The 13028-nt window shown below is 37.3% G+C and overlaps 1 protein-coding gene across 25 annotated transcripts in view; it reads left to right on the top strand.

Annotated features, from left to right (window-relative positions):
- BAZ2B (bromodomain adjacent to zinc finger domain 2B) overlaps positions 1-13028 on the top strand; it is a 311231-nt gene that overhangs the window by 269774 nt on the left and 28429 nt on the right. For all 25 annotated transcript variants that reach the window (XM_073883542.1, XM_025855507.2, XM_025855516.2 and 22 more), the window contains 2 exons: positions 1442-1504; positions 2484-2628. In XM_073883542.1, coding sequence (XP_073739643.1) covers positions 1442-1504; positions 2484-2628 — 208 coding nt within the window. The remainder of the gene's footprint in view (positions 1-1441; positions 1505-2483; positions 2629-13028) is intronic.

The following is a 13028-nucleotide window of genomic DNA, read 5'->3' on the forward strand; positions in this document are numbered from 1 at the left end:
ACCAGTGTAGAAATACCTATTCATGAGTGGTTGGTAGCAATGTGGCTTTATAAAAATGCTTGTAGAAAGTGAACATCAAAAATAAGTTTCTGATTTTTTATCCTAAGATATACCTGCATCTTCTCATTAAAAGTACAATTTTCAGAAAGAAGGAAAGTAATCTTACATATATATTAAATACCAGGAGGTATACTAGTTGCTTTCAGATCTGTTCTTATTTAGTTCTCACAAAAATCCCATGTTACAGATAATGTTATGACCAATTTACGGATAACAAAACAGTCTTAGAAGAGTTAAGTAATTTGCCTATATGAAAGTAATGCAGCTGAGATTCAAAGAAGCACATATACCTTCTATTACCTCATGCTTTTTCTCTCAAACATATAATTCGGGGTTAGTTTTCCTATATTTTCTAGAGTGAAAAAATTCATATAGTCATATATGTACTTTCCACTTATGAAATTAGCATTATATATAGTAGAGATTATTTTTTTCTTCTAAAAGCTTCTAAAAGCTTGATGTGTTCAAAATGTAACTTAACCTTCTTTGCTCTAAAAATGACTCTTTGATTAACAGTACCAGTATTTTTGCAGTTCCCAGATTTAAAGCCTTAACATCATAATTTACTCTTTCCTACCTCAGATCCCAGACTTCTCAGGACTTAGTCGTTCTAATTAGTAATATCTCTTATATCCATTTGCTTTTCTCATCTCTGTTTCTTTGACACCAACGAGGCCCACATTCTCCTTGTCTCTTGAACTCCTAACTGCAGGAATCTACTAACAAGATTTGCCAATTCTAGTCCTTTCCCTGTGCCAGGCCATCTTACAACTGTTACCAGATTATTCTTTGTAAAGCATAGTTCTGATGTTTAACCTCCCTCAAAGGATATTATTGCCCATTGCCAAGCACTTAAAGCTCTCAACAATTTAGCCCTCAACTCATCCATGCCTCATCTCCCACATTATCTCTTGATGTACCTTTCAGGTCATGACGTATCAAACTCTTTCCGGAATGCCCTCCTTCTTTTCTCTCATTGATCAATTCCTAACCATTCTTAAATAGCTTATTAATACACAACTTCTTAAAAACAACCACAGCAACAAAACAAAAACACAACTTCTTCTGTTGTAGCCTTTCTTGGTATAGATTCCCACTAGAATAAATCTCACACTCCCATAAACTCTGTGACTCTTAATCTCTACCTATCTTGAGATCCTTATAGCTTCCTACTATTTGGTGGTTTTTATTTTTTAGTGTTAATATTTTGTCTTCCTACCAGATTATTTTATTTATAAAGAGCAACAACTGAGTCTTACTTATTTCCATAGTGCCTGTCCTAGTACTTTGTGTGTAGGAGACGTTCATTAAATATTTGCTGATTGATTAAAGAAATAAATCTTAAAAACAGGTAAATGATACTGTATTTTGTTATGTATAGGATGAAGGTGACCAAGCAGCAAGTGTTGAAGAGCTAGAAAAACAGATTGAAAAACTGAGTAAAGTAAGCACTTTCCAGATTACAGTTAACATCTTTTTTGCAGGGTTTTAAAGATCCACCTCATATGGGATTAGTTCTTCTGGCTGCTAAATAAAAACAAGCTTTTTTATAAGTAATTAAAATGAGGAGCTCTAGAAACATTCTCACAATTAAACCTTAAAAGGTTAATGCCAAGGTTAAAAGCCTAAACTTAATCAGGGCCTATATTCTTCAGCTCTTCATTTAAATACAAAATATAAGTAAATGCATGGTTTTATTTCTTGGAGGTAATTTTAAAGTTCAATCAAATATCATGGCAATAGTTTCAGCATCTTATGTTTTATTATACATTACTATATTTGTATTTTATTTGCATTGGATTTATAAACTATATATTTGTATGCTTCTCATTTAAAATATTCAATTAAAAATTGAATTTCAGTAGTATTAGTGAAGTTTTAAATGAACTTTTGTAAAAAATGAATTTTTTAAAGTATTATGAAATTAATATTATGAGATACCTGTGTATTATATCAATGTTAGATTCATCTCAAATTTACCCCAAAATTTAGTGTATTTTGCCTAGGTTTACAGTATGAGTATAAAAATAAGCAAATATAGATATGGTCAATTACATATGTGAGAATTATTTGTCATACACTATATAATCAATAGAATTGAACCAGTTTGTTCTGGCCAGTAAAATACTTGATCACATTGTTTATTATCAAGCATAAGATGAGTTTTACTATAAGATAACGATAAAATAAAGCATCTTTTTAATCCATGGTAACAAAAATATTCCAGGTACTTTCAAAATAATTTCTAACTTTGTGTTACTGAAATTGAAGTCAGGCATGTAATATTTAGCTCTTTTGCTGTCTGTTCCCAGTAGCGAAATTTATCTGCTTATTAAAGGCATAATAAGTGTAAAGTCACTTATATATTAATTTTTAAACCACTTGACACCCATAGCTTAATTATATGCATCATTTTTTAACAGCAACAGAGTCAGTACAGAAGGAAGCTCTTTGACGCTTCTCACTCTTTGCGTTCGATGATGTTTGGCCAGGATCGTTACAGACGCCGGTACTGGATTCTTCCCCAGTGTGGGGGGATTTTTGTAGAAGGCATGGAGAGTGGTGAAGGTAGGAACTATTAATCTGTTACAAAATAATATAAGAAACCATATTTTTTAAACCCTGTTACTTCCTCAATATATTTTGTGCTTCCAGAATCAAATTTGCTTTATGGGTAAACATTGTAAAACCTTGATTCCCATTCCTTTTGAACTCATAATGCCTCTTTCACTGAAAAATATTCCTTCCCTGTTCATGATTTCTCTTCTGCTGCTCTTTCTGACATCAAACATAAATTATTCTTTTCTTATTTAGTGGACAAGGATCTTCTTTATTATCCTTTATAGCTGCTTCTCCATTTTTTTCTCCCTTCCCATTGTCAAATTTTTTAACATGTGGTTTATTCTTCAACCTTTGCAACAAGCATCCATCCTGACAGTATCCCTGGAGATAACTTGCTTGAACTAAGATCCTTATCATAATCCTCATTCATCTTGAAATCTTGTTCATGTTTGAAATTTATGATCACCTCCTTCTCCATTAAACTTTTTTCTTTCTTGAGTTTTGTGTTACCACACAATCCATGACGTTTTTTACTTTAGACTCTTCTCTTGCTGCCTCCACTTGTGTTACATTAACTAAGTACACAGTGCGTTTATGTGCTAGATAAACCATCTGAAATTGAACTGTATGTTTGGGTGTTTCCAAATGTTAAAATTCAGATGGGACTGAGAGTATTATGTCAGTGCTTACAAGTTTGAGGATGTAGCAATGGCTCCACGTGATACATGTAGGCAAAAACTTCTCTCAACACACTTCTTTTTGAATACCCACTTTGTGCCAGGCATTTTTAGGCACTAGAGGAGGTTCAAAGATATATAAAACACAATCCATGCCTTGTAGTAGTTTAACAGTCCAGTGGAAAGAACGGATTGATTAATCACATAGATGTCCAAACCCAAATTTTTTTTAAAGATTTTATTTATTTATTTGACAGAGACAGAGAGAGAGTGAGAGAGGGAACACAAGCACAGGGGCGGGAGGGGAGAGGGAGAGAGAGAGGAAGAAGGAGGAGGCTCCTCGCTGAGCAGGGAGTCTGATGCTGGGCTTGATCCCAGGACCCTGGGATCATGACCTGAGCCGAAGGCAGACGCTTAATTGACTGAGCCACCCAGGCCCCCCCAGGCCCCAATTTTTATAAAGTAGTTGTTTTTAGCAATGGAACCACCCTTTTTTAAAATAAAAATCTTTTGCAAAGGGGGCAGTTAATCATGTAAAATACTTAGAGTGGTGTAGTGGCTGGCATGTAAGCATTGTTGGCATATAGTAAACAGTGTTGTTTTACACAATAATATATTTCCTATGGTTTCAAATTATATGAAGTAAGAGTATAAAGTCATGTACTAGAATGATATGTGAAACTCATGTGCTGCCTTTCCAGAGCAGGAGTTGCTCATGGAGTCAGGAAGGGTATACATGGAAGCTTCAGCTGCCTTTTATCTCTTTTTAAAAACTGATGTTGCTGGGCCAGCATGTTGATTTTACGGAATACGGTGGTGGGTTCCTTTTTAACTTTGCATAAATAAAAATAAAAATATTTTAAGCATGGAGAAAACTAATAAGTGGGAATACATGAGTCTAAAAAGTTATTGCACAGCAAAGGAAACCATCAGCAAAATGAAAGGCAATCTACTGAGTGAGTAAAAATATTTGCAAGTCTTATATCTGATAAGGGACTAATAACCAAAATATATAAAGAACTCATGTGACTCAAAGCAGAAAAATGATCTGATTAAAAAATGGGCAGATCTGAATGGACATTTTTCCAAAGAAAATATACACATGGCCAACAGGCATATGAAAGGTGCTCAATATCACTAATCATTAGAGAAATGCAAATCAAAATCACAGTAAGATTTTACTTCACACCTGTTAGAATGGCTAGAATCGAGAAGACAAGAAATTACAAGTGTTGGTGACAATGTGAAGAAAAGGGAACTCTTGTTGGTGGAGATGTAAATTGGTTGGTGGAGATATTAATTGGTGAAGCCTATGGAAAAGAGTATGAGAGTTCCTCAAAAAATTAAAAATAGAACTACCATATGATCCAGCAATTCTACTTTTAGGTATTTATCCGAAGAAAATGAACACTAACTCAAAAAGGTATATGCACCCCCATGTTCACTGCAGCATTATTCACAGATTATTCCATATCACTTACATATTATTCCAGGATATGGAAACAACCTATGTGTGTCCATCAGTGAATGAATGGATAAAGACAATGTGGTTTACACACACACACACACACACACACACACACACACACACCATATGGAATGTTACTCAGCCATAAGAAAGAATGAAATCTTGCTATTTGCCACAACATGGATGGACCTCAAGGACATTATGCTAAGTGGGGTACCTAGGTGTCTCAGTTGGTTGAGCGTCTGCCTTCAGCTCTGGTCATGATCCCAGGATCCTGGGATCGAGTCCCGCAGCAGGCTCCTTGCTCAGCAGAGAGCCTGCTTCTCCCTCTCCCTCTGCCTGCTACTCTGCCTGCTTGTGCTCTCTCTCTCTCTCTCTCAAATAAATTAATAAAATCTTTTTTAAAAAAGGACATTATGCTAAGTGAAGTCAGACAGACAAAGACAAATACCATATGATCTCTCTTATATATGTAATCTAGGGCGCCTGGGTGGCTCAGTCGTTAAGCGTCTGCCTTCAGCTCAGGTCATGATCCCAGGGTCCTGGGATCGAACCCCGTATCGGGCTCCCTGCTCAGCGGGAAGCCTGCTTGTCCCTCTCCCACTCCCCCTGCTTGTGTTCCTTCTCTCGCTATCTCTCTCTCTGTCAAATAAATAAAATCTTTAAAAAAAATGTAATCTAAACAAATAGTAAGAAAACTAAACTCATAGATACAAAGAACAAACAGATAGGTGGTTGCCAGATATGTGTGTGGGGGGGGGTGGGGGGTCGTAGAAGAAATGGGTTAAATGCCTCTTGAAGGCAGAGACTAATATAGGCAGGGGAACTACACTAAAATAATCTGGGAGTTAAGTACACATTGGACTGGCAAAAAAAGGGGTGGAAAAATCAGTTGTGGGATCATTCTTGTAGCCTAGATTCAAAGTAGGGAGGCCCTAAGCTCAGGTGCAAACAAGGAACATGGGAAGAACATGGTATCTTAAAGGTAGAATTCCTATGAGAAATTATTGTATATGATTTAAGTGGAATCAGAGATAAATTTGATGAATTAATCCTCAGTAGAAAAATTGTGATTTTTTTAAAACTGAATCCGAGAAGCCAAGAGGAGGAGCTTGTTTAGAATGAAATTAAATGAAAGTTTTAGTATAGAAATCTATTTTTTATTTAAGTATAATTAACAGTGTTATATTAGTTTCAGGTATACAATATAATGATTCAACAATTCTATATATTACTCAGTGCTCATCAAAATAAGTGTACTCTTTTTTTTTAAGATTTTATTTATTTGAGAGAGAGAGAGAGAACAGGAGCAGGGGGAGCGGCAGAGGGAGAAGCAGACTCCCTGCTGAGCACAGAGCTCAACCCAGGGCTCAACACGGGGCTCAGTCTCAGAACCCTGAGAGCATGACCTGAGCTGAAGTCAGGAACTTAGCTGATTGAGCCATCCAGGCACCCCAAGATAACTGTACTCTTAATCCCCTTTATTTCATTCATCCCCCAACCTACCTCCACTCTGGCAGCCACCAGTTTGTTCTCTGTATTTAAGAGTCTGGGGATTTTTTTATCTCATTTTTTATTTGTTCATTTGTTTTGATTCTTAAATTCCACATATGAATCAAATCCTATGGTATTTGTCTTTATCTGACTATTTCACCTAGCATTATACCTTCCAGGCCTATCCATGTTGTCCCAAATGGCAAGATTTTATTCTTTTTTATAGCTGAGTAATATTCCAGTGTGTGTGTGTGTGTGTGTGTGTGTGTGTGTATGCCACATCTTCTTATTCATTCATCTATTGATGGACACTTGGGTTGCTTCCATATCTTGGCTATTAAAAATAATGCTGCATGCAAAAGAATGAAACTGGACCATTTTCTTACACCATACATGAAAATAAATTCAAAATGGATTAAGGACCTAAATGTAAGACAGGAAAACATTAAAATCCTAGAGGAGAATACAGACAGTAACCTCTCTGACACCAGCCATAGCAGCTTCTTACTACATATGTCTCCTGAGGCAAGGGAAACAAAAGCAAGAATAAACTATCTGGACTTTATCAAAATAAAAAACATCTGGGCAGTGAAGGAAACAATCAGTAAAACTAAAAGGCAACCTGTGGAATTGGAGAAGATATTTAGAAATGACATACCTGATAAAGGGTTAGTATCCAAAATATATAAAGAACTTACAAAACTCAAATACTCAAAAAACACAGTACAATTTAAAAAATGGGCAGAAGACATTGAAGAGACATTTTTCCAAAAAAGACATACAGATGATGAACAAACACATGAAAAGACGCACAAATCACTCATCATCAGAGAAATACAAATCAAAACTACAATGAGCTATCACCTCACACCTGTCAGAATGGGTAAAATAAACACAAGGAACAACAAGTGTTGGTGAGGATGTGGAGAAAGGGGAACCCTCTTGCACTGTTGGTGGGAATGCAAACTGGTACAGCCACTGTGGAAAACAGTATGGAGGGTCCTCAAAAAGTTAAAAGTAGAACTACTGTACAATATAGCAATTGCACTACTAGGTATTTATCCAGAGAATACAAAAATACAGATTCGAAGGGGTACATGCACCCCAGTGTTTATAGCAGGATTGTTTACAATAGCCAAATTATGGAAAGAACCAAAATGTCCATAGACTGATGAATGGATAAAGAAGTGGTGTACACACACACACACACACACACACACACACACAAACACACACACACAGTGGAATATAACTCCGCCATAAAAAAGAACGAAATCTTTCCATTTGCAGTGACATAGGTGGAGCTAGAGAGTATTATGCTAAGCGAAATAAGCCAGTCAGAGAAAGACAAATACCATATGATTTCACTCATATGTGGAATTTAAGAAACAAAATAGATGAACATAGGGGGAAAAAGAGAGAGAGGCAAACCAAGAAACAGACTCTTTGACTATAGAGCACATACTGATGGTTCCCAGAGGGGAGGTGGGTAGGGGGATTGGTGAAATAGGTGATGAGTATTAAGGAGGGCACTTGTGATGAGCACTGGTGTCGTATATAAGTATTGAATCACTAAATTGTACACCTGAAACTAATATCACACTGTATGTTAACTAACTGGAATTAAAAAAAACTAATGATGCAATAAACATGAGTGCATAGATCTTTAGAGATATAATTTAAAATTATAAAATTGCAAAAAAAGTTGTAAAATCGTGTGTCACTTGTTAGATGCAGAGCCTTGGTAAAGCGTAAGAGCAGTAAAGAAGTACCCAGGCAAGTGGCTTCGCCTTATCTATAATAAGAATCATCTGAGAAGCTTAAAAAAAAAAAAAAACATTTTCCTTCAAAATGTCTTAAGTTACTCTCTTTGCAACACTGCTGAAATCAGTTCTTTATTAATATGTATGTGGATTATTACACCTGTCCCCAACTTCTCTACATACACTCTCTTCCTTCCATTACATTCTGTCATCATGTCTGTACTCCAAAACCTTGAATGCCTCCCTATTGATGATAAGATGATGTAATAAGTCTGTATACAATCTAGCATGCAAGCATTCAGGGCCTTCTATAAATCTGACTTCAAAATATCTTTATCCTGTTCTCCAGTATGAATTACCGTAGACAAGTCTACTCACCATTGCTTAACATATGTGCATTCCTCCTTTGCATGCTTTGCGTGCTTTGTTTTGTCAAATTCTGTTCAATGTAATGCCAACTTGCCTTTTCTTCACCATCTGAATTTCACCTTTCTTGATCCAGCTCAAGTTCTAGCCCTTTTATAAATTCTAGTTTATGTAAGTGGAATTAATTTTTACTATTTGTGAACTCCTAGAAAACCAAATAATTATACCATTATCTTGGCAATTGGTAGATATACTGTTCATATTATTTAAGTTTTATAATTGTCATGTACTTTTTGATTCTTCTTAGTGTTAAACATAGTACTTTATATATCACAGGCACATTAAAAAATACTTTAAGAAAGTAATTAAATGTCTTTATAAGGTTTATAAGAATAGCTTACAGGAAACTTTTCTTTTTAATTTTAGGTCTCTCATATTAAATAACATTAATTGAATTTGTAGTTATTGGACCTCAGTTTCTATTCAGGCCCTACCATTTAACCTCTCTGGACCCTGATCTCTCTTTCTACAAAAGAATTTTAATAGGCTTTGTATAAATTCTTTTGTTATCATGTCAGATAATGGATTTAAGAGAGCTACAAAGTGGTATATAAACATTAATTGTACTTTATACTATTATTTGTGGTCACTGCATGGTACAGCGGAAAAATAATAAATTTTCACTTAGGAGTTATTTTCTCATAAAGTTTTTATTAATTCACTGATGAATGTGCATCTGCTATATTATTTTAAGTGCTATGAAAGTTATAAAATAAATAACAGATGTAGAGTCCTTCTCTTTATCTTACAGCTAATTAAAATGGAAAAACCTTTATTATTTTAATCAAGTGTTTAATATGCACTTATATTGTGCCTTGTACTAAGTACTATGGAGATATAAAAGAATCAATTAACTGTCTCTATCCAGAAAGAGCTCACAATCTAATTAGAAAGATATACCATATATGAAGACAAAGAACAAGAGCATATTAGTGTGCACTATAGGGAAGTAGTGTATCTGAGAGACAAGGCTGATAAGGATGAATAAGTACTAATGGTAGAAACTTCCATAAAATAAGTGGATATTAAAAGTTAATTCAGTATTAACAATATGCAATATTCTATTCCTCTCATTTATCAATTTTTAAAATTTATCTAAAACACAATCTGTTTTTAATGAAATTAGACTTAACATTCATCTATTTAAAAGTTTAAATGCACAAGTTTTAAAAAATAAATGCCCAACCTATTTTTTAAAATCCCTATAATAGCTTTATCCAGAGAGAAGATATCAGATCTTGGATTACCTCCAAAGAAAACTGTTAATTCATGTTATACACGATGCAAGATAACTCACACCATAAGTGAACCACATGGTGCTAATAACAACAAAGTTTATCAGTATGGTAACTCTAGAGTAGAGACATAACAAAGAACATAGGATCTGGCTGAGCCCCCATATTGGTTCCACAGGAGTATTGTCCAGACTGCAGACTGGACAAGTAACAAGAGCACCCCAAGAGAGAGATGCCTTCCTTCATACTGTGTATTTATAGGTTTGTCCAAGAGGAGGTAGAAAATCCTTTGTTTCTCTAAGCAACAACATATATATCAAAGGACCTCTGGGCCTGGGAATAGCAGTAGGGAGTACGAATACAGAGGGCAGATAGCACATACTGAGAGCCTTGGGAACAGTGCCCACAGCAGCTAAAGGCCCTGCTATCCCTCTGCAAACTGGCTCAGTGGCTAATCTGGCTTGTCAATGGGCCTCAGGGAAGAGGGAAGGAGGAGAGACCCTGTAGCCGTTGAGCTAAAACTGAGGGTTTTTTCCCCTTCAGTCCACCCCCTGACCCTTGGTGTGGCTCACTAGATGTATGCCTTCTATCAATTGCATTTTAAATGGTGCCTTCTGAAGGAGGCATCTGATAAGCCAGAGAAATTCCAAAACAAACAATATTCCACAACATTAGTAGATTTAGAGTTCCCCTGAGCCACATGTCTATAGTATATCCAGCAAATGATCCGAAACTATGCATTTATAATACTACTCAGGTCAAAGAATCAATGCAAATGTGTTCAGTGATAAGAGCCTAAACCTTCTCAATGGCAGTGTCCCCCAGGGTCGCTGATTTGGGGTCATACCCTCAGCTTCATGGGTCCCTATCAAAGAGAGAGCCCTTGTGCAAAGTAACGAAAGCTTGTTTCCCTGTGTACCTGTCAACTTACAAGTAGGTTCTGATGCTGACACTAGAGATCGTAGCTGGAAAGTCTCGAGTACTTTGAGATTTTGAGTCACTGTTAGCACCACACTCTAACCAACTAAGCTAACCAGCCAGTTTGGGTCATTATAAAAGATCTCCTAGTTATTCGCAAAGTATACAGACAATGTTATGTCCAGGTAGGAAGCAGGAAGGCTCTGCTTCTCGCATAAGAAAACAAGTTCCACTGGATCACAGAGAGTGCCAGCCAGTCTGGTTTAATGCTGCATTTTGTATCCACCTGGCATTTATGCTTCCTGGGTTTGGCACACTGCCAGAGTGCTGTTAGTCAGACTCAACTGTAGGTGTGAAAAGTGCTACCAGGCACCCCTGATGTGGGAAATGGATCACTGGGAGCTGAGATGTCAGGATATGAGTGTCCCTCTGCTTCTAAGAAGATAAAGAGAGTTTTACATAGGATAATTAGTAAGGACAGAATTATGGATAGCCCAAGCAAATGACTCTGGAGTAATGAGTAATTCCTGTGGCATTGTCTGGGAATGGAATGCCCACAAGGTCCTCCATAATTACGTAGGTTGAGGATGACAAATAGAACATCCTGATAGCTTTGAAATAAGTGTCATTGTATGGGATAGCTGTAGAGGATTATTCAGTACAGTTCATTAATATCAGTAAGAAAGGCGACGAGAGAATTATTCACGCTACATCCACCCTCTCACCTGTGGTCAGGCATGTTTATGCCCACGCCAAGTCCATCATTATCTTCAGGGGTGATCCATACAGTCTGTCCTTTTTTTCTGGAACAGTAAGTTCCACATAAATCAGGAGGTGCCATTTTCCCACCAAAGATGTCCTCCAGACAGACTACACTGTATGGGTATAAGGACTGCAGCAAAGTCTCCTGATTGTAGGGTGAGTGCACAACAAGAATTTAGAATTGTTTGGAGTAAAGAGAGAATCAAAATTCCCCTCCTGGGAGTGTTGCTTGCAAGTGTCATCTGGAAAGCAAGAGTATATCGACATTTGTATCCATCCATTCATCTGTAATATGAACAACAGGAACCTTCCAGCCACCTGTTGAAACGTACAAAAAAAGGAGAGGAATGTTGAGTATAAAAACTCAGTGTCCCCAGCATACCAAGATTCTTCATCTCTGCTCTTCAACTTCAGGATGTCAGGGAACTTCACCGAAGTGTAGGGACATTTATGAGGTGTGAGGAGTGTTCAGAGTATAAACAGTAGAGGGCAGCCAGACCAGAAAGTGGATGGAGGTCACCGTGGAAGGGTTAGTGCAACCATCTTTTAGAATACTGCTCCAGCATTCTGTAATGCCTATGGAGAAGAGGGAGCATGGACCAGCCACTCAGTACTATGTCGGCCAGCCCATTGCTGAATGGCAGCAGCTCCGAAAGGAATTCCGATTGTTTGATTGTATCATTTCTGGAAACCCTACTATATAATAAATATGTTTCAGTCTTAATAGTGTTATCTGGTCCACACATGGAAGAGGCACAGTAACTCCTTCATATCCAGGAAAGATGTATCCTGTTCAGTGGCTAGAGGAAATCAGATAACTCAAAAGCTAACAAATGCCATCAGAATATCTTCACCAGAGTCAAGGCCCTTGTAGCGCTAGTGTCGAACAGCATTGTTAAATAGTGAAATGGCCTTGTTCAGTACCCCTACCTGAATCTGTCCTTCCATAAGAAATGCATTCTTTCTCCTCCAGGTATGTAACTGGGTTGTGCAGCCTTGGCAGGCCTCGTCAGTGCATCTAAGTGTTGACAATATGCCTGGCCAACAGTTACCAAAGCTGCCAGTAGAGGTCACAACAAATATGTCCAACTGATACGTGGAAATGCTTGTGCAGGACTTAAATAACCCAGTATTTCCATGCCAGCATGCAGTCTGATAAAGGAACAATTGGAGTTCGCACAAAAGGCCCAAAAGCCTTTGCAGTGATTGTGATTTGGGCTTTGAGCCCTAGGTAACAACCAACTCCCAGCACTAATAAAGGAACTTGTTGGCCAAGGCTTTTTTGCATTCTGGAACTGTAGGTACTTGGTCCCTCGTTTCTAGCAAACCCATAAATGTTTGAGGCTCTTCTCCTTTCCAGCACAGTGAACCGAGGAGGGTGGTTAGCAATCTCTTAGAGGGGCACCCAGGGATAGAGCCCTAGTCCTTCTTAAACTTGAAAGAGCCCATATCAGGAACAAAGGAAGTCTGGCTTCTGCAGTTGAATCAAACTCATAATGTGGAGCTGATGACTGTGACTATTTCCACCCATAGCCCCATTTCAGGAGTTGAGAGGATACAGGGTATTTCCCTAGGTTCTGTTCCCAAGTCCTTTCCTGAAGAGTCTAGAGACTGTGAGCTCTTACCAGATGGTGGGTGGGGGTGAGGCTTAACAGCTGTAATC

The sequence above is a fragment of the Callorhinus ursinus genome, unplaced genomic scaffold, assembly GCF_003265705.2.
Source record: "Callorhinus ursinus isolate GAN/ISIS: 27379988/994484 unplaced genomic scaffold, GSC_fseal_2.0 scaffold2, whole genome shotgun sequence".
In the NCBI taxonomy this organism is placed as follows: Eukaryota; Metazoa; Chordata; class Mammalia; order Carnivora; family Otariidae; genus Callorhinus; species Callorhinus ursinus.